Here is a 22,244-nt window from a genome sequence, read left to right on the forward strand (position 1 = left end):
ACTGCTGGTCTGCTGCCACTTCCTATTGCATTTTCTATTGGTCCTTTATTATTTCACTCTCATTGACCATGGACTCTAAATCATTATTTGTTGGTTATAGACCTTTACAATGCCCAGTGGCATTTTCCACTGATGACAGCAATAACAGATGATGTGGAGCCAAAGCTACGAGGAATGAAATGTAGAAAGTAAAGTGACAATAAATAACTGTCACTCCATTACTAAACAGTTTCTAAAATTGTTTTTAGTGTGTGTTCAATATAGCAGAACTGCATAATACAAGAAACAAAGAGGCACGTGCTCCTTATTAACAGCAGCAAACAAAAAGAACCCAAACACTTGTCTTGCACAGTGACCAAAAGTTCCTCATTAGTCATGGCATAAGTGTTCACAAAATTCTCGACAGATTCCACTTCAAAAATTTATGGTTTCTTCTCAAACTAATGGTGCATGGCAAATATGTCAACAGGTACACTCAGATCAATGAACACAAACTTTAGTAATGCTGCATGAATATAAACACAAAATCTTAAATGGTTATAAGACTAAACATATGAATGTATCCTGAGCACAGAGATGTGACTGTAAGAGACATGGGGCGGTACAAGATGCTTGGGGGAGATGGTAAAACCTGTCTAAACGTGGTCTCGTTTCTGGTCATTTGGGCGGGAGGCACATTTGAGCTATCCTTCTTGGTCAGCTGTTACATAAACTTCAGGTACAAGAAAGAAATCTGTTTTAATTAACTCACAACATAGATATTCGATGAGGATGTTATTGGAGTTAAATTATTCATGCTATACAATACTTACTCTTTAAATTTAAATTTATATCCCTCCTTCCTTTTTCAGACCACTCTAGCATCCTTTATTCTGTTCTTTTTCGTTCCATCAATAATGTATCAGATTTGTTGTAATGATGATTATTTGTTTGCTTTTTAGTAAAGGAGTCATTCTACAAATTCTATAGCCTAAGTAAACTGACATGTGTTAATCGCCAAGGTTCTTGGAGATTAACATAATCTACTTACTAGATAAGGGATATAAATCTGAGCCTCAGTGATCTTGTTAGTAAAACCAGGAAAATAATATCAATATAGCAGAATTAATGAAATAAATAAATAATATATGTGAAGTGACTACCTTTTTGCGTTTTCCCCCAAAAGGAAACCCTAAGAATGAAAGGTGGTTTATTTTGGGACTAGATCTTAGGAAACAGAACCGGGAGCCAGGAAAGAATGGATAAGGAAATGAAGGCCAATGTGAGATTCTATTACGAACCTGGTCAATGTGGTAGGGATTGGGACGCGATCTTCCTGGGAAACTTTTCAGGACCTGTGGAAGATGTACTTCACAGTGGTCCATCCAAGGAGTGGAAGAGTATTATTCAAGATTTGCTTCCTGGGGTATTAGTGCCTCACACAAGATTGTATATGTGTTAGAATATCTGAGCAGCTTCCTGAGGGGGAATTTATGCAGGGGAGACTAATGAGAGCAGAGGGAGGCCAGGTTGAATATAATATTACTCCCAGTAGATCTGATGGCCAGGGATCTATCTTGTCACTAGGCAGTTGTGAGGCTGTCTCCCTGGGTCATTCCAGATAAACTGGGTCATGGGGGTACTGTGCTCAGAGGAACATGGATCTCTGATCCAGAGAAGGTTCAGAGTGATTTTCACTGGGTCAGCTACTGTGGCTTTTATGAAAGATTTTTAAGATCTAGGACCACCAGTGATCATCAACTTCATATCCTACAATGGTAAGGTAGCTATCTAGCTGGCCTACAATGCCACCCAAGGACACAAATACACATAAAAATGGTGGTAATAAGAAGCTTATCTGTTTAGCATATAATTTTAAAGTTTATAAAGCATTCTCATATGCATTATTATTTTTCAGTGTTACCAGAGGCACTGTGAGAAGGTATGATATTCTTCTCACTTTTATAATGAAGAAATTTGAACTTTCTTAGTTTGAAGGGCCTTAACCAAGGGTTTTTGCCTTCATGTGATAAGCCAGAATGAGAATTAAAGCAAGTTTGTCCTAATCCTACAGTCCTAAAAGTTGCCTTTATTTTAACAAAATTTCCCCCATCAATTTCTTGGTAAGCTCTGACAATTACCTGACACCTCTAGTTGCTCAGCAGCAGCCTAGGTGAGTAACTCAGTCACTTCACTAAAAGCAAGAGCAAGGTTTGCCATTAGAAAGATTTATTTTCAATTCCACTTCCATTTGTAAGGTTTGATTTCTTACCAAGGATGCCTACTAGATTTGAGGAAAACTATCTCCAGATGCTGTGTGTTCCCAGACAGTTCCCAACATAAACTGGTTTCTAGAGGTCTGACAAATAACTATAATGACTTCCGGCCAAGATGGAAGCCGTAGGTAGAAACACTGTGCCTCCTCGCACAACCAAAAGAAGGAAAACAACAATTTAAAAACAAAAAACAACCAGAATTGACAGAAAATCAAACTGTATGGAAGTCCAACAACCAAGGAGTTAGAGAAGACACATTCATCCAGACCAGTAGGAGGGGTGGAGATGGGCAGCCTGGCAGAGAAGACTCGTGACAAGGTGATGCCTGGTGGACCCAGCTAGGTGGCGGATTGTGGAGCAGGGCAGGTAAGGCTGCAGCTGGCTGCAAGGCAGCAGCTGGTGGACCCCGCAAGGTGGAGGCTGGTGGAGCAGATGGTCCCACATTTGCTCACAGATAAACCAGGAGGAACAATTGGGGAACAAAACAGACCACACAACCCAGAGCTCCAGCGCGGGGAAATAAAGCCTCAAACCTCTGACTGAAAACACCTGTGGGGGTTGAGGTGCCAGCATGAGAAACCCCCAGCCTCACAGGAGAGTTTGTTGGAGAGACCCACAGGGTCCTAGAGCGTGCACAAACCCACCCACCCGGGAATCAGCAGCAGAAGGGCCCACTTTGCTTGTGGGTAGTGGGGGAAGTGACTGAAAGCTGGCAGAGAGCAGAGCAAGTGCCATTGTTCCCTCTTGGACCCCTCCCCCACATACAGTGTCACAGTGCAGCTACGAGCGTCACCCCGCCCTGGTGAACACCTAAGGCTTCGCCCCTTACTGCGTAACAGGTACATAGAGATAAAAAAAAAAAATGACCCAAGTGAAAGAATGGATCAAAGAAACTATACAACTAAGCAATGAACAGATAGCCAACTGAACACATGCACAGTTCAAAACACTGGTAATCAGGGTGCTCACAGAATTGGTTGAATTTGGTCACAAATTACATGAAAAAATGAAGGGTATGCTAAGTGAAATAAAGGAAAATGTACAGGGAACCAATAGTGATGGGAAGAAAACCAGGACTCAAATCAACAGTGTGTACCAGAAGGAAGAAAGAAACATTCAACCAGAAAAGAATGAAGAATTCAAAAAAATAAGGAGAGGCTTAGGAACCTCCAGGACATCTTTAAATGTTCCAACATCTGAATTATAGGGGTACCAGAAGAAGAGGAAGAACAAAAAATTGAAAACTTATTTGAACAAATAATGAAGGAGAACTTCCCCAACCTGGTAAAGGAAATAGACTTCCAGGAAGTCCAGGAAACTCAGAGAGTCCCAAAGAAGCTGGACCCAAGGAGGCACACACCAAGGCACATCATAATTACATTAGCCAAGATGAAACAGAAGGAGAGAATCTTAGAAGCAGCAAGAGAAAAGGAGACAGTTACCTACAAAGGGGTTCCCATAGACTGTCAGCTGATTTCTCCAAAGAGACCTTACAGGCAAGAAGGGCCTGGAAAGAAGTATTCCAAGTCATGAAAGGCAAGGACCTATATCCAAGATTGCTCTATCCAGCAAAGCTTTCATTTAGAATGGAAGGGCAGGTAAAGTGCTTCCCAGATAAGGTCAAGTTAAAGGAGTTCATCATTACCAAGCTCTTATTACATAAAATGTTACAGGGATTTATCTAAGAAAAAGAAGATAAAAAAATATGTACAGTAAAATGACAGCAAACCCACAGTTATTAACAACCACACCTAAAACAAAAACAAAAGCAAACTAAGCAAATAACTAGGACAGGAACAGAACCACAGAAATGGAGATCACATGGAGGGTTATCATTGGGGGAGTGGGAGGGGGAGAAAGGGGGAAAAGGTACAGGGAATAAGAAACATAAATGATAGGTAGAAAATAGACAGAGGGAGGGTAAGAATAGTATAGAAAATGTAGAAGCCAAAGAATTTACATGTATGACCCATGGACATGAACTAAAGGGAGGGGGATGTGGGTGAGAGGGGGTATGCAGGGTGGAGGGGAATAAAGGGGGGGAAGTGGGACAACTGTAATAGCATAATCAATAAAATATATTTAACAAATTAAATAAATAAATAACTTGAATGACCATCAAGAAATAAAAACTCAAAAAAAGCAACACCTCTAATAAAGCATAAGTGTTGGGACATGTATACCAATCCTAGGTTATCTGAAGATTTGAAAATATGTTACTTTCTTAAATTTATATTTTCTCTCTGTCTCTAAATTTTAGGTATTGAATTAAACTAATTAAATAATAGTAATAATGATAATTATACTGTCGCTATAACTTTTACAAATAATGATGACCAATTATGGAGAACTCACTGTGAGCAAGACACTGTGTTAAGTGCTCTATTAGTTGATTTACTTAATCCCACAATAGTCCTCATAGAGAGTTATCCTCACTGTACAGATTAGAGAACTGATGTAGAGAAAGGCTAGGTGAGTTTCCCAAGTAACACAGCTGGCAGTGGCTGGCTGGAGGTGTCCCCAGCAGTCTTAGCTACTCTGCTGTATTCCCTGGCTTTCAGGCCAAGGCACCGCAGTCGGGTCTGCAGTTGCAGACTGCCAGGAACTAGGAAACCAAACTTTCACAGATTCCTGAGCAGTGGGTGTAAGTCTAGTAAAGTACCGTATCTCAGAGTCATTGAGGAATTGATTAATATCTCTGGAGGGTATGTGGGTATGTGTGTGTTGAGGGTAGGGGAGAAAAAGGACATTGCAGAAAGAAAGAAAAGTAGAGGAGTGCTGCCCCAAAAGTTGTTTTCTTTTTTTTTTTTTTTGCTTTAGAATTTCAGAATATATTTATAACTTCTTAGTCTCTCTGCTACTCTAAACAAACATGTGTGCATTTCACTTTTATATTCCCGTGACTGCTATAAAGATCAAGTGTTAAGAGGAGATTCCCTGCCTGACCAGAAACCAGTGTGCTCAGGGCGGTGGAAATCCTTCCCCTCCCTGCTGTAGCTCATGCTCTACTCCCGTCTTTGTAGAACCAGCTCTAGGTCCAGGGGCCCCACCTGTGAGAAGCTGCCTGGACTGACCAGGAAAGTGCACAGTGCACACCCCTCCCCCCGGGAGAGAACGTACCCGGTCCGTTTTCCCTTCGGTCTGAATGCTTGTGTGACTGTGGACCTCATGATCCTCCTCCAGGTCTGAAACATCCTCCAGTTCCTCTGGGGTCTATAAAAACAAAGCAAAACCTTGCTGTTGGGAATGCAAAATGGAGAAGAGTCTGGCAGCACCTGGAAAAGGAAGTGCAGAGACCAATAGGACCCTGCAATTCCGCCCCTAGGCACACACCCAAGAGAAATAAAAACATACGTCCCCCCAAAAACTTGTAAACAAATGTTCATAGCAGCATCAATCATATTAGCCAAGAAGGGGGAACAAGTCAAACACATATCTACTGATAAATGGATAAACAAAATGTAGTAAATTCAATTGATGGGATATTTTTTGGCCATAAAAGGAATGCAGTACTGATACATGCTGCAACATGGGTGAGACTTGAAATATTATGCTAAGGGAAAGAAGTCAGTCACAAAAGACTACATGTTGTATGACTTCAGTTACATGGTATGTGTAGAATAGGCACATTTATAGAGACAGAAATGTGATGAGTGGCTCTCAGAGGTAGGAGTGGGTGAAGAGGGAGCAGGCACCACTGCTAACGGGTATGTGGCTTCTCCCTGGGATGACAATGTGCAGGAACGAGGTGGTGGCAGTGGTCGCACAATGCTGTGGATACACCAAAAATACCGAAGTTACCATTTAAAATGTTGAAATTCATGGTGTATGAATTATATCCTAACAAAGTTCTAACTACATTTATTGGGGTGACATTGGTTAATAAAATTATATAGGTTTCAAGTGTACAGTTCTAGAATACAGCATGTATATATACTGCATTGTGTTCACCACCGAAAGTCGAATCTCCTTTTTTACCATACTTGTCCCCTTTCACCCTTTAGTATCCTAACCCCCACCTCCCTTTCTCTGTACTGTTGTCTGCGTCCATGTGTTTTGGCTTGTTTACCCTGTTTGTTCATTTGTTACTTTCATATTCATGTTGTAATACATTTTAAAAGGAAAAGAAAGCAAAACTGATGAGAAGGAATTTTTTTTTCTAAGTAAGTAGCAATTTCATTAAACAGTATGTGGTTATCACAAACCAAAATGTTTATAGGTGAATGGAATAATCATCAAAGCCATATAACATCAAAATGGCACTAAAGTTATTGAGAAATGAAATTTTCTAAGAATTTAATAAATAATTGAACATGAACTCCAGTATCTATTATAAAGAGTTAACTTCCTTCCATTCCCTTTTTCACTTTCACTGTAAATGCCTCTTCCTTCGGAGGTATCTTGCTCAGGGACTCCCCAGGTTGGGATGAGCTCCCTGCCACGCCTTTCCTGATTCCCCTGCTTTCACTATCGTGATGCTCACCATACTTCCCTGTGTCATTGTTCATTGAACTAGGCAGCCAGGCATTGAACTGTCTACTCTGTGAGGTAAGGGCTGGGTCTGTCCTGCTGCCTATCATGTCACCACAACCTAGCACGTACATGCTTTTGAATGAATGAAGCAAAATTATCAGTGATTCCCAAAAAGACAGGTGGATATGAGCAAAAGAAAATGTAGAACAGCAACAACAAATACTTGTTCTTACTGTACCTCTGCTGTTCTTCCATCTTCTGTATTCCAAAGTAAACCGTTTGTTTTATGGTGTTATTTCTAGTTCAAGGTTTTTATTCCCTTCATCTCAGGGGGGAAATAATTTAAAGATATCAGTCCTTATTGCAAAAGCAAGTAAAAGTACTTAAGAAGAATTAACTTAATATTTGTCTTAGTTTACACAGTCTCAACTTTAAACAGTGATTCCTTTGCTACAAAGCCCTAGTAAGAAATCTGAAATACAAACATTAATTTCATGAAAAACAAAAGCAAAGTGGAAGATCTTTTATATATCCCTGACTGCTAAAGACTTGGAGAGAGGCCGTGCCTGCCTTCTTAGACCAGCTCTGGCTTCCCTCAAACCTTGCACTGCACACGGGGTGTTTGTGGGTTTCCGGAGCAGAGAAGAGCTTTCTTTTCCCAGAGATGGAAACACAATGATCAGTTCACACTGTGCAGCAACACTACCGATTTCTAACCACTAACGGTCTGAGATGTTGTTCTCATCTCATAGATTTTGAACTAGCACATTCTTTGTTTTCTAATACTTGCCCTGAGCATCATCCACCTCTTTGCATTTATTTCAATTTACTCCTGTAGGATATTAACACCCCTCTTTTGCCAAGGCCTCCAATATGCTGAGTAATTGTTACATGCATATTGATCTCTATATGCAGTCCTTCTTTATTGCCACTAAATGTAGTTTCAATTAAATGGAGCTAGGATCACAGGGCAATTTACTGTCTCTTCCTAGGTACTAATAACATGAGTACACCACTAGGGAACTTCTACGCAGTCACTTATTTATTACTATCCATTTTTGTGTATCTGTCCCACAGTATGCTTTAGAAAGGATCTTTGCAATTTCCCTCCTCGACATGTTGCCATCCCCTGTGACATCTGAATAAATTCCGTTGATCAAATTGTCTCTCTTGGGTTCTGTTTTATAACCGAAGGCTGTCTGGTGACCCTACTGTAATCTGTTTCTTATAAATGCCTTGTATTTATTACTTGGGTCACACTCTATGATGTAGTGACATATAACTTCATCCTTGATTGCAATATTTTATTCACCCCCAACATAAAGTTATTCAAGAAACACTAAGAACAACTGCTGCTGTGAGAAGTCATGAGTCCCATTCTGGTTGGTGATACTGCAGGAAGAGAGAGCCTCCTGTTTATGCCCACAGACTTCTGTGCGTTTCTTTGTCTTTAACACTCAGTTTTCTTGCTAAGCCGCCACAACTGACCTCTTCTTTTCATGAACAAACCAGTGGGGGAGTGTTCAAAACACTTGCTGGCAGCATCCTGCATTCTGTAAGGCGAGCAGCTGGATGGCATTGAAAAAAAAAGTCAAATGTATAATATTATAGTTTAAGTAGAAACTAAGAAAGGAATACGAATACTTTATGTATGTATTAAATGATACATTAATTCCTTCAGGACTAAAGACAAATAATAATAGAAAGAACAAATACTAAAGAAAAGGAGGAGGGGGGATGGGCTACCTAACTTGCACGCTTACTGAAAAATACCGGGGGGGAGGGCCTTTGTAGAGTATATGACTACTGTTTAACTCCTATGCTGTGCCCCTGAAACTAATGCAGCATAATATTGAATGTAAACTGTAATTAAAACAAAAATTTTTTAAAGTTTGTTTTTACTCATCTGGTGGCTTCAGTAGGTTAAGTATCTGGAAGGGTGTGTGGGTGGAGGGCATCCGTGTGTTTTCATTCTGGGGGAGGGGAGACTGTCTTAGAGCCAGGGTCATGTGGTTGAAAGATGTTGGGAACCGCCCTGCCTGGTTTCAGAGGCTGTAACCCCCCATGATTAAGGCTGAGTCAGAGTTGGGACCATAAGCCACTACGGAGACAAAGCTTATCTCCCTGGCAGAAGTGCCACCTCTGCCCACTTCACCCTGCTTGGCCCTGAGCTTGGCCAGTTAGCCAATGATGGGTAAGAATCCTCAAGGGAGGATCAACCTAAGACAGGCTCCGGTCACCAGGGATAAGCTCGCAGGGAAGGACTCAGGGGGCTGTGGCAAAAGGGGGTGATGGACCCTCACACCTTGGCTTTGAAATAGCCTGAGTCCTCATTCTGTCTGCAAGAAGTCTCCTAATCTCTTGGCTGCTTTACTCCCCTATCTGACTGGAGCCTGAGGCGATAACAGAGGGTATTGCAGTCCTGTGCTGGGAGGGGCGGATTCCCTGGGGAATCAGGCCTAAGAAAAATACATACATTCCTGTGAAACCTACTTAATCTGTACCCTCAGCTTAAAAGATAAGGGTCCAGACGGGAGATGAGTCTGGCGCCTAAAGTTTTATGGCCCTCTAGCTGATTGGCTGTAGCTCAGACTAAGCCCTCGAAGTTCTCTGTAAATCCTGTATTGTTTAACCCTTACTGGCTGACAATGATTGATGAGCTTTATCTGCATTCCTATGCGAATGAACCTAATAAAAGCCCAGGGAGGGAAAGGATCAAGGCCCTTCTCCTTTGAGAGATTGGCCACCTTTCCTCCCCAAGCAGATCATGTCTTGGTAGTCTTTTTCTTCATCTGTGGCGGAACCAGGGGGCTGCGTTAAAGCCCCCTGACAGAAAGATCCTACCTATATTGTTAAGTAATGGAGACTTAAATTTGAATTCTGGCCCTTCAATTTGTCATTATGGGAGTTTGAAAATTTGTTTAACCATTTCAATTTTGGTTTACTAAGTTCCACATGTTGGACAATAAAACCGTATCCTGAAGTTTGTTTTCACATTCAATTGTACCAACATTCTTTAAGTAAGAGCCTGGCCCACAAATATAACTGGGGTTCAGAAAGTTTGTTTCTTACTGTTTACTGATTTTTCTCCTCTTTCTTTACTTTCCTGTCCTTAATCCCATCACAACATTTTATATTTTTTGATAAAAGTCTTGTGGAAATTTGGATACATTTACTATAACCCAAATTTATTTTTCTGGATTGATATGGTACTTCCTAGTTGCCCATAGTTGCATTCACCTGATTGGAGGTACATGAGGTCATTGTGCTAAACAGGGTTTAATAAAACTCCACATGCACTGTGTTCTCCTAAACCCCAAGTAAAGGTGTTCCTTGATCTGATTTAATCACATGCTAGAGTTAAATTATCTATTAAATTGGCCCCTGCAAAGATTTACTCTAACATAGATTCTCAGGAATGTGGCCAATTAACTCCTCTAAGTTGAGCTGTCTCTGAACAAGATCAAGAAAAAGATGTCCAGTTGTTTCTGGACAGAGTGTTAGTAAACTTGTTACAGAGCAGAAGGGGGGGGTGGTTCCTTCACAATAAATTATTACAGAAAGGATTCCCCCTTTCTGTCTCTGGAGGTTCCTTCCCCCACGCCCACCTGCTAGGTTCGCAATGCCCGCCGCCAGAGGAAAGATGTCTCTCAATGCCAGAGACTGGTGAAAAGGAAAGGAATTGTTTATTTAAATGTTACACAAACTTAGAGTAATGACCTAATGTCTTCAATAAGATACTAAAGTCCTCTAGAACACCCACAGATGCACAGTCCTTCCCTCTCCCTGTGCCCAGTCCAGGGTACCGTGTCTCAGGAAAAGAAGTAGAAGTCCGTGATTCAGGCTCCCGGCACCATCAGCTGTGTGGCTGCTGCAACCTCCAGTTAATCCAAAGCCGTGTGGCACCTTCTCATGGCCCACCAGCAAGAGTCCTCTCTCCCCTTTCTCTATGGCTGCAAAGTCTCTCCTGCTGCCTAAGCCGCGTGGCAAGAAGAAGCACTCCAAAACCTCGTGGTCCTCTTTACTCTCCTTCAGAACCGCGTGGTCCTTTTCCCCATTTACTTTGGAGCCGCGTGGTCTCCTCCTTCTCCCCCAAAACCTTGTGGCCCTCCTCTACTACTATGGAGCCGCATGGTCTCTTCTTTACTTCAGAGCCGCATGGTCTCTTCTCCTATGGCTGCCAGGCCTAGGTTTAAATCCCAGCACCCAGCTTCCTTTGCAGCCCTATTTCCGACTCCTCCTACAGTCAGCTACACCTGCCAGCATCCCTGTATTCTTCCAGCTTTACTGGGCTGCCATAGTAAGTCTGGGCAGGTGTGGCCCCATGGCATAGAGCCAATCATCTCCAAGCTCTCACGCAGGCCCTGTAACCAGGGGGAGTTGCTTCCCAGTCCCATCTTGGGTGGAAGTCACTCCCATCTCCCTGGCTCAAAGCAGGGCACAGCTATTTAACATATCCATGAAACCAGTTAAAGGTTATAGATATGTTAAATGACCGTGCCTGGGGTTAGCTGCAAAGCTCTTGCTACCCAAAACAGCCTCTGAATGGCCCTGTTCCATGTGTCCCATCCCCCCTGGCTCAGGCCTGTAGGGGTGAGGACATCCTATATACATTTTTCTAATATTTCCTGGACACCCCGAGTTCTGCACCCCATTACAAATCCCTTCTTGGGGCCCTCCTCTTGGCTGCACCCTGCTTCAAACTCAGTAATTACTCATTTATTTCTTATACCAGAATTCAGAAAGACTATCTTGTATTTTGCTATTTTAACTTTTATTGTGAAGCCTAGGCAGCTCAAAGTGATTTGAAATAAGCTTAGTTTCCTCACCTGTAAACTGGCAGAAATACTACTCAATTCTTAGGGTTATTGTGAAGATAAAATAGGATGGACTGGAAAATTACTCAGTAACTAGAAAATACTGATGTTTCAATATTGTTTATGATTATAATTATTAGAAGATCTCAGTTTATTTATGCAAAAGAGGCAAGAACAAGTATAGAAGTTGAAAATATTTAGTCTGAGGTTTTTATACAAGCTAGGACTTTGATAAACAGTAGTGAACATTAAACTTCAGTGTCACAGTATGTTGGTGGTTTTAATATATATAAAATATATATATTACTGAGGTAGAAATATTGTCTTTTTCCACATCAAGGAAATTGATGTTTTGTATAGGATTAAATCCTTTAGAATCCCCAGTGAGACAGGTAGGTGATATCATTACAACTAAAAATTCACTTGCACAGACTTTATAAATGTTTAATATTGAAAGCTGAAAAAAAACAGTGGTCACTACATGACAAAAAGGGAAGGGGAGGGGAGGGGAGGGGAGGGGAGGGGAGGGGAGGGGAGGGGAGGGGAGGGGAGGGGAGGGGAGGGGAGGGGAGGGGAGGGGAGGGAAGAAGGAAGGAAAGGAAAGAAAGAAATTTTAGGACACCTTAGTCATGCTTGGCATTTTCCTCTCAGAATTAGGGTTGAATTTTAGATCATACACATGATTTAATCTTAAATTATACTTCTCTGACTTAAGTATACTTCTCTATACTTCTCTGTCACTGGCTTTACTACATCAAATAACCACCATAGCAATGCCATAGAAGTCTAACACTCAGAGAAGCTGTTAGGAAGGACACTATGGAGAGTCTTCTGAAGCAGGAAGCTGGTGTCATATGCTCAGTGAGATCATCCTAGCTGAGTTGATAACACAGGATGATTTAAAATGTCAAAGTAGAGAGCCAGAATTAAAATGCTTCTAAAAATAGGGATAATTATATCAATAATACTACTTAAAATAATAGAAAATTAAGAAATGCCCCATTATAGTAGTTCCTGTAATCCCCTCTTCCCACTGTCCCCACCAAGGGGGAGGGTGGAGGTGGGGGAGGGAGGTGGGTTCAGCTGGGGTGGGGTGGAGGGATGGGGAGAAAAGGCATACAACTGTAATTGAATAACAATAAAAAATTTTTTTTAAATGGCAGATGGAGTTAAAGTGTATTTTACAATTAAAAAAAAAAAAAAGAAATGCCCCATTGAATACACATACCTCTGCCCAAGAAACTGGCATTCTGTCACTCTGAATGCTTAGAAACCCGCAGCATTCCTGACGCATTTGCCTCTCTTCTACTCCTTCAGCACGTCCTATTCTTCCTACACCAAGCTCTGGCTCTTCGTATCCACTGCTCTGCTGTACTGCATGCTCTTCCTGCAGCTTTCACACGCTGGATCCTTCTCCCCACGGGAGCTCAGCCCAATCCAGTCTTCCCTGGCCAGTCTACCTAAAGGTAACCCTCTCCCCAACTCCATTTTATTTCATCCCCTTGTATGTTTTCTTTTGGGTCTCTTATCGTGATTACAATCCAAATTATATATTTTTTCTTTTCCCTTTTTTTGAAAGAAGATATGTTTTGGTCTTGCCCCATTAGAACATAGCTTCCATAGAAGGTTGTCTGTCTTGTTTATCACTTTGAGCACCTGAGACAGCATATACTATGTGCTCAATAAAATTTCCTAACTGGATCATGAAATGAATTATTTTTGTGACCGATAAATCATAAGAAGGTCATAAGAACATTTTTGAGCTATGGGGTAATGTTTAATCCTTTGTCTTCTGACTTCAGTAGGGGTTGATGTCATCATTCCTTGTCTAAGTGAAAGTTTGAGGTAAAGATTCCTGGACCTTTTATTGGGTTGGCCAAAAAGTTCATTTAGATTTTTTCTGTATGATGGCTCTACTAGTGCTTAGTTGTCTTTAACTTCATTTGAAACAATTTTGATAGATTGTATTGTAACAGCTGTCATATCAGCATACATTAAAAAAAAATTTATCAAAATTGGTGAATTTTTGTGCAGCTATTTTAATATTGAAGTGAAAGATAATATGCAACTTTTTTTGCATATTATGTTTCATTATTTCAAGAAAAGTAAAATTGTAGCTGTAACACACAAAAAAGATTTGTGTTGTGTATGGTGAAGGTGCTGTGACTGATGGAATATGTCAAAAGTGGTTTGTGAACTTTCTTGCTACTATTGACGTTTTGGCCACATAATTCTTGCTGTGGGGCTGTCTCATGCATTGGAAGATGTTTGGCAGCACCCCTGGCCTCTACCCATGAGAAGCCAATAGCAGGAAATAGCCGACATACTCAAAATATCCAAATCAATAAAGTTATGGGTGAAAGTGAAAAATGTGTCTTTTATTTTACAGAAAAAACTAAAGAGACTTTTTTTTGGCTAATCCAATATAAAGCCTATGAAAATTAGAGATAATAGATTCTGAGCAGACATTTTTCACAAGATCAAAATTTGTAGACTTGGAAGATGAGGAAGGCATGCATATAATCCATTAGCAACACAGCGTGGATATAAAAAAAATTCAGAGAAAATGCCATCTACCAAACCCAACCAGTTTCAAGTCTCACCAAGGTCCTGTGCCCAAAGCTTCTCATGGAAACAGCAAGTAGCAAACCTTAAAGAGCTACAGTAGCATATTGTCTAAGTCCAGAAAAGTTTCTCAGCCTTGGCACTATTGAAAACTTGCTCTGAATCATTCTGGTTAAAAGAGGCTGTCTCTAATATTTTGGAAGGTTTAGCATGACCCCTAGCTTCTACCCACCACATACAGTAGGATTATCCCAAGATGTGACCATCCAAAATATCTTTAGGTATTTCCCAATGTCTCTGTTGGGGAGGGACAGAAACACTCTCTTTGAGAACCACTGCTCTAGAACTGTAGCTCACGGGTCGCAACACGGGTGGTGGGGGAAAGGAGGAGGCCCAAGAACTATGTTTGAATTTCTATGAGCAAAGATAAAACTTAGTTTCCTTAGGAAACATACAAATAAAGAATAATTTTTTTCTTGTACATCTGAATTCGTGGACAGAAATTCTGACCCCATGTAATACCATTATGGTTACTCAACAGAAGAGGGCACTCTTTAATCATTTTAGTCCTAATCAAACCTTGGAAGACAATACCAAAAGATTTATGAAAATAAAATTACAAACTTGGTTGCAGTATAAGCACCCTCATCTATTAAGCTGTTTTCATCCTGTTTTTTAAAAAAAATTACTCACCATAAAGAAATTATTATGTAGAGATATGAAGTGATAGTCCAAGTTTGCTGGATCAGTAATAAAGATGTTAGAAAAATCAAGTTAAGTCATCTCGACTTTCATATTTGAGGTCTTTTTATGTATGTAAACAGGCTATTATTATAGATACTGGACAATTTCACACAAATAGAACAATTCTTTCCCTCAAGAGAGATAAACGATAAGGCTATTAGATAGAAATAAATGACATTCTCCGGAGTTAGAAGGTTTGAGACTGAGATGAATGGTGAGATACAGAGACATTTCCTTAAAAGTGTCAGGCAGACGATGGGAATAAACATGAGGCACCCCACGGTAAACAGGGGAGGTATTCCTTATATTGCCAGAAAGTTGTTGGGTTTGTGTTAGAGAGTAGATTAGTGCAAGTTAGAATACCTGGGTTTTCATTCCAACTTTGCCACCGATTGATTTTATGTTTAGGCAAATCTAACTTTTCTATTTAAAAAGGACATCAGAATTAGATAAGATTTGATAATTTCTTCAAGTCCTTCCAGTTTTAAGATTTTATGGGTTCATGTTTTGACACAACATTAATTTGGATGAAATGTTCCTAGTACTAGGAGACCTCAATCGTAGGGAAAAGCTGGTAAAAATGTTGAGTTCAGCTGATTGAAACATAACTTATTCCAGTCTATCATATTAATTAGAAATAGGTTTAATTTTCCCAATAAACGTAACTTCTCATTCTCACAGGGAGTGAGAAGGCTTCTAGGATTGTTCCCAGCTTTGTAACTGGAGTGACTAACTCATTGCCCAGCAGACATCAGGTGCTCAGTAAAGGTAGCATTTAGTGAATGACTGCAAGAAAGAAAAGAGATAAGAAAATTTAAAAAAATGCAAACAAAGACACATATCCCTATTTGCTACAATAGATATTGATAGATTTTCTTATAATCTTTCAAAAAACAATTCAAAACTCCCTCTGGGCACCTTTATCATTGTCTGTTTCACAAGCCATTTCTTTCTTCTCTTCCAGGATGTGAGAATATAACACCATATGAATTATTCCATATGATGAAACCAAGGAGACTGGGTGAGTATTATACCCCTTACAGGCTACAGCATTTGGAATATAGTTTGACAGAGTTAAGTTGCAGAATATAAAAAATGTATATACCCTAAAGTAAAAGAAAAGAATATATCTATTATGTACAAGAGGATGTGATCAAACATGGAGTCAAAGAGGGCAACCTGAAGAGATAAATCCCGAGCCTGTAGGATATAATTGTCAGAGGAGATACAACCCAGATTCTTAGCGATTCATGTATTTTTTATAAAATAAGTCTATGTAAGTTTGCTGCTTCAAATCCTACCTAGGTGAACAGCCATCAAATAACCAATCATCTGATGCCCTATGGTTGAGTCTGGATTGTGATGTTTATCATAAGGGTGATCATTATAATCACTTAAGTTGACGTAAGGCCTTTCTAAGGACTGAAGCAATGATAGAATCACACAGGGGGGATCATATTTTAGCCACAATCCCTCTATCGGAGGGGCTGTGGGCAATCATGCCTCTGCTCCTAAGGCACTGACGAGGCTGGTGGCTTTAGAGAAGCACACAGCACCTCAGCAAGGTCACGAATGGAAGTGGCGTTTCGATATCACTGCACTCATTCACCTTTAAATGACTTGGGGATCTAGCTCAGATGCCCAGGACGGCATGTGTAATTCATGAAAACTGCCATACAAAGTGTTCCAGCTTGAGGTTTAAATAAAGACATGAAAGATTAATGAAATCATGAAGAATAGGATTTGGATGAAAGCATATTTTTGGAAAGTTCAAATATTATAAATATCCAGACCCAAATTAGGATCTTGACTTTTTTTTTAAGCATAAAAGTGAGGTAATCATTTGAAATTGGTGTCTTAATGAAATTCATGAACAACTCTGCTAGATTATTCCACATTTCTTTCCTTATTCAATGTTAACAATAAACCCGAAGATGTAAATTTTCATCATTTTAATTTCATAGCTGAGGAAACTGAGCTTTATAGAACCTGTCCCACGTCACACAGCTAATAGAGGGTTAGTGCAGGGTGGGGTCCGGCGCTCACTTCTGAACAATGTGGCTCAGCAGTGATGAATGCATGCTAAATGTGGGAGTTAAGCAGTTACAACTTACAAGTCTAGAAAGTGAGCTTCAGACAGCATGAATATAGCCATAGAGCAAGGCAGGCCAGGTATTCGGGGGCTTTGATCAGCAAGCACAACACCAGATTGGTCATTAGTTTCCTCTTTCCTATTCCAGATATAGTTCCTGGACCTCAGCAAACATGGGACCACCTACGTCGAATGATATGTTGTCTTTGAAAATCAAACTGAAAGACATCGTGCTTGTTTCATAGACTGGCACCCTGGCTTTACGTTATGCTAGGCTTGAGGTGATTTCAGTTTTGGCCTTTAGAACGAGCAAAAGTGTGCCAGTGGATCTGCAAAAAGAAACGCTCCCAAGTTATTGCTTCTCTTTTTTAAGATTCTATATGAATTAGGCTCTACTAATCAGCAAAACTATTAAATGGGTTTTGGACAGAGCTGTGAGTTTATATCCTATTTCCAAATTATAAGCAGAAAACCTAAGATAAGTAACTTGCAAAATTTCCTTCATTAAGGCAAGAACTGTGGAGGAACATAATCTAAAGATTGTTTAAAAAAAAAGATTGTGTTTCTGGATACTAGGTCAAATGCTGCCCTTAATAACTGTGATCTCATCGTGGTTTTAATTTGCATTTCTCTGACAATTAGTGACATTGAGCATCTTTTCTTATGTCTACTGGCCATGAGTATGTCCTCTTTGGAGAAGTGTCTAGTTAGGTCCTTTGCCAATTTTTAAATTGGATTGTGTGTTTTTTGGTGTTGAGTTGTATATGTTCCTTATAAATTTTGGATATTAACCCCTTATCAGATGTATCAGTGAATATGGTCTCCCATTCAGTGGGTTGTCTTTATTTTGTTAATGGTTTCTTCTGTCATGCAAAACATTTTTAGTTTGATGTAGTCCCATTTGTTTATTTTTCTTTTGTTTCCCTTGCCTGAGGAGACATATCAGAAAACATATTGCTACAAGCCATGTCTGAGATTTTACTGCCTATGTTTTCTTCTAGTAATGGTATGGTTTCAGGTATAACATTTAAGTTTTTAATCCAGTTTGAATTTATTCTTGTGTGTGGTATAAGAAGGTGGCCTAGTTTTATTTTTCTGCATGTATCTGTCCAATTTTCCTCAAACCATGTATTGACTAAACTATTGTTAGTCCATTGTATGTGTCGCCTCACACTGACCAGAATGGTCATCATCAATACATCAACAAACAAGTGCTGGCGAGGAAGTGGAGAAAGGGGAACTCTTTTGCACTGCTGGTGGGAATGCAGATTGGTGCAGCCTCTGTGGAAAGCCGTATGGAGATTCCTGAAAAAATTAAAAATGGAGCTGCCTTGTGACCCAGCGATTCCCACTTCTGGTAATTTATCTGAAGAAACCCGAAACACTAATTTGAAAGAATATAACACCCTTATGTTCAGTCAGCATTATCTGTAATCGCCAAGCTATGGAAGCAGCCCAAGTGTCCACTGGTAGACAAGTGGGTAAAATAACTATGGGATATTTACACAATGGAATACTACTCAGCCATAAAAAAGAAGAAAATGTTACCCTTTGCAACAGCATGGATGGACCTGGAGTACATTATGCTAAGTGAAATAAGCCAATCATATAAAGACAAATACCATATGATTTCACTCATATGTAGAATCTAATGAATAACCTGAACTAACAAGCCAAATAGAGACAGACTCATAGATGGAGAGCAGGCTGACAGCTATGGTGGGGGAGGTTAGGGGGTAGAGAGATTGAGCAAAAAGGAGAAAAGACTCATGGACATGGACAACAGTGTGGTGATTGCAGGAGGAGTGGAGTAAAAGGGGGATAAATGGTAATGGAAAAAATATAATTAAAAAAATAGCATGTGACCTCAAACAAATACTTCGCTTGTTCAGAACTCAGCTTCTTCAGAAGTAAATGAAAGGATTGAACTAAATGATTCATAGAATACCCTTCAATTCCCCATTCACTCTACAAGTCTATTGCAGGTTTGGATTCAATGTATGAGGAAAGATACTGTTTGTTTAAAAAAAAACCCCTTGGGATTAGTAGGACACGCTTCTTTTGAAATGCTCAACACAATCTGAGATCACAAGTCCCACTCACATTGTTAACCTCTCGTGGGTGAGAAAGGACTCTTGGCACTTGTTTTGTCAAGGACTTAGAGTAATGTGAGGGCCCTTCAGGGGCAGTAACGTAACTGATGACGCCATGGAGAATTGTGGCAGCTCAATACTGTCATTGCTCTAAGAGTGCGAGGCCCGCTGTTGCTGGAGATAATGCAATAACAACAACAACAACAACAATAAATACCAGTAGCAGTGACAGCAGTAGTAGCAGCAGCAGTGGTGATGACAGATGAGTAGTAACACACCCTGACCTTCCCCCTGTGGGTGCGCACACTGCCACCAAGAATATCAGACAAATTCTACTCTGTTCGAGTGCAGAAGTCTCACCTTCCTCACTAAAGTCTGTGTCAAATAAACTCTAAATATGTGAATTTGTGTTCTTAGAATAAACAGCTACAGAGGGTTATCTAATATTAAATATATTAAATTTTTAGAAAAGCTATTTTATAGACATTAAAATAAGAGTTTCAGAGATTTTCTAATGGCAAAAAGTGCACTTAATACACTTTTAACTGAACACATACATATATACATACACATATTCTAATGATAGAAAACATATTGCATATGTATAGGAGAGAGTTGTGGATTATTATAGCTTGTCTTCTTTTTCTTTTTTAGCTTGTCTTTGTAATTTATTTGTTTCTAAGTTTTTACAGTCTATATCTATGACTTTTATCATGGGGAGGACAAGCAATGAGTGCTACGAAAATCTTCACATGGATGAATGCGCCATTGCAAGGACATGTCAGCAGTAAAGAAAGAGCAAAAGTGCACAACTTCCTGCAGGGAAGCAAAGCTGGCCTTGGCCCATTGCAATAGGTCTATCAACGTGGCACGGTATTTGAAGCTGATGTAGACACAGACCAAAGATTTCAAAAGGTGGGGGAAATTGCAGCGTACATCTTCATTACCAGAGCAGACGCTAAAGAACACTGTGAGAGCAGGAACAGAAATTCCCCTTACACAGCCCCACGCTCATTCCCCAGGCTGCCTGGTCTCCTTTGCACTCTGTGCGTCTGTAAAAGCAGTTGCTTCATTATTTCACGTATAACATTTTCAGTGTTCTGGAAAGTGATTTTATGAAAGTGTTCTTTAACAAAGATTTTGAGGAAAAGGAAAGTTGTGTTTTGATTTCCCAGTGGGGATTATTTTTAACCTGCAGGAAATCTTTTACTTCCATAAATTGTTAGGTAGTCAGGTACATCAATGGCCCTAACCAAATTCATCTGTCTAGATTTGCAAAGTAATCTTGGGCACAATAATAAAGCAAAAAACCGCCTGCCATGTTCCAGCCACAGATATTATGTAAAGCTAAACAGGATGTCCAAACCTGACACTCCTATTTTACTGAACTAAAAATTAAAAAAAAAAAAAGAAGTCCCATAGTATTGAGGAGATGCTGGACTGTAAGACAGTAATTCAGATCTATACTAGACTTTTGCATATATTACTCAAGGTTGCTGGATTGAAGTTCACTCTATGAGACACAAAATTTGCCTACACTAGCAAAATAAACTAGCTTAAGTTGGCAGCTTATATATAAAATAGAACACTAGGATACCACAAAACAAATATTTGGGCAAACCCTAAGCAAGAATTATGTTCTCTCTATAAAGGTATTGTTAGGTCTCAAAACTAAAAGGCCTATTTGTAGAAGTAAGTGAAGGCGGCACTGTTGAAGACGCGATCAGATGGGAGTGGTTGGGAACCTGGCTCGTGGCAAGTGCGTTGTGCTGTTTCTACATGGACCTGTCCCAATGAGTGGCATTAGGACAAGTGGTAGAAGCAAACCTAGAGGGAAAATTAGATTAAAAACGTGCATGTGTTCCTTAACATGCTAAACACACACACACCATAGAATCCAGATACTTCACTCCCACGTATTCCCCATGAGAAATGAAGACACAGTCACACAAAGATGTGCACAAATGTTAGAGCAGCTGGACTTGTAATAGCCAAGGCGTGACAGTGCCTCACCAGGGGAGTTAAATAACTGTGTGTCCGCTTAAAAAATTACGGATACAAGTAACAACATGGCTGGAACTCAGAATAATTATGCTGAGTGAAAGAAGCCTAATCATACATACTGTATGATTCTATTTATAGAACATTCCAGGCAATGCCAATCAATCTTCCGCAACAGAAATCCGATTGGTAGGTATGTGGTGTTTGGGGAAAGAAATGATTATATTACAAAGGAGCACCGGTAAGTTTTGGGTTGTGATGTATGTTTCGTATCTTGATTGTAGTTTAACTTCAGGGCTATATTCACCTGTCTATAAAACATACTGAACCATATGCTTTAATATGCAGTTTATTAAATATCCATTTTACACCAATAACGCTGTCAAAAATTTGCAGTTAATGATTAAAATGCCCACATGCACACATATTAGATAAAGTAACAATTGTTTGCTATAAATGGGACCATGTGATGGGAAGTTCTGTTGAACAAGTATAGAAAATAGTATTGAAAGTTCATTTTTAATCAATTAATATTCAATGTTTTTGCTACTTAATAAAATGGACCTTAATTCATCATAACTGCATATTTGCCAAAAATGTTTAAAGTTTTCTTATCAATATTAATGTTAAGTGTTAAACTGTTATCAAAAATGAGCTTTAGTTCAGACACCAGAGGTGCTTAAAGATAAAAAAAACATTAAACTTTAGTGAGAATAATACAAACTGGAGGCTTTTCTATGTGGACATTAGTGTGAGATGACCACTGATAAGAATAGCAATGTATTATAACAGCAATGCGATTTTTCCATCATTTAACAATATTTATAAAAATACCCAACCAGACTTTATACATTTTTACTACATTCAAGGTGTGGTTTAAAAAAATTTAGTAGTAAAACCCCTTTCGAAAATGAAATTAGAGAACACTAATAGTACCAATACAAAAAGGGAATACGTAACTGTTCTGACGAAAGCATAAGGCTGTGAAGCTGGGATGTGTGCGTGTGCATCTGTGATGCGAATCGGACCGTCAGGTCGCGCCCCTGCTCACCTTTTACTGCAGTTCAGGAAATAATTTCACTCATGCTAATTAGCCAAAACCACCGTGTAAGTTCCTCTGTGCTATCACCTTGGGGAGTTTAATCCTCAGCGTTTCACCAGAAGTGGCTCCATTTCAGTAAGGAGTTGTCAAACTCCCGCTTAA

The 22,244-nt window shown here is 39.8% G+C and overlaps 1 protein-coding gene across 2 annotated transcripts in view; it reads right to left on the reverse strand.

Moving 5' to 3' along the window:
• CTNNA3 (catenin alpha 3) overlaps positions 1–22,244 on the reverse strand; it is a 1,492,024-nt gene that overhangs the window by 154,071 nt on the left and 1,315,709 nt on the right. For both annotated transcript variants that reach the window (XM_053922528.1, XM_024561168.3), the window contains one exon: positions 5,376–5,468. In XM_053922528.1, coding sequence (XP_053778503.1) covers positions 5,376–5,468 — 93 coding nt within the window. The remainder of the gene's footprint in view (positions 1–5,375; positions 5,469–22,244) is intronic.

The sequence above is a fragment of the Desmodus rotundus genome, chromosome 4, assembly GCF_022682495.2.
Source record: "Desmodus rotundus isolate HL8 chromosome 4, HLdesRot8A.1, whole genome shotgun sequence".
NCBI classification, from domain to species: domain Eukaryota; kingdom Metazoa; phylum Chordata; class Mammalia; order Chiroptera; family Phyllostomidae; genus Desmodus; species Desmodus rotundus.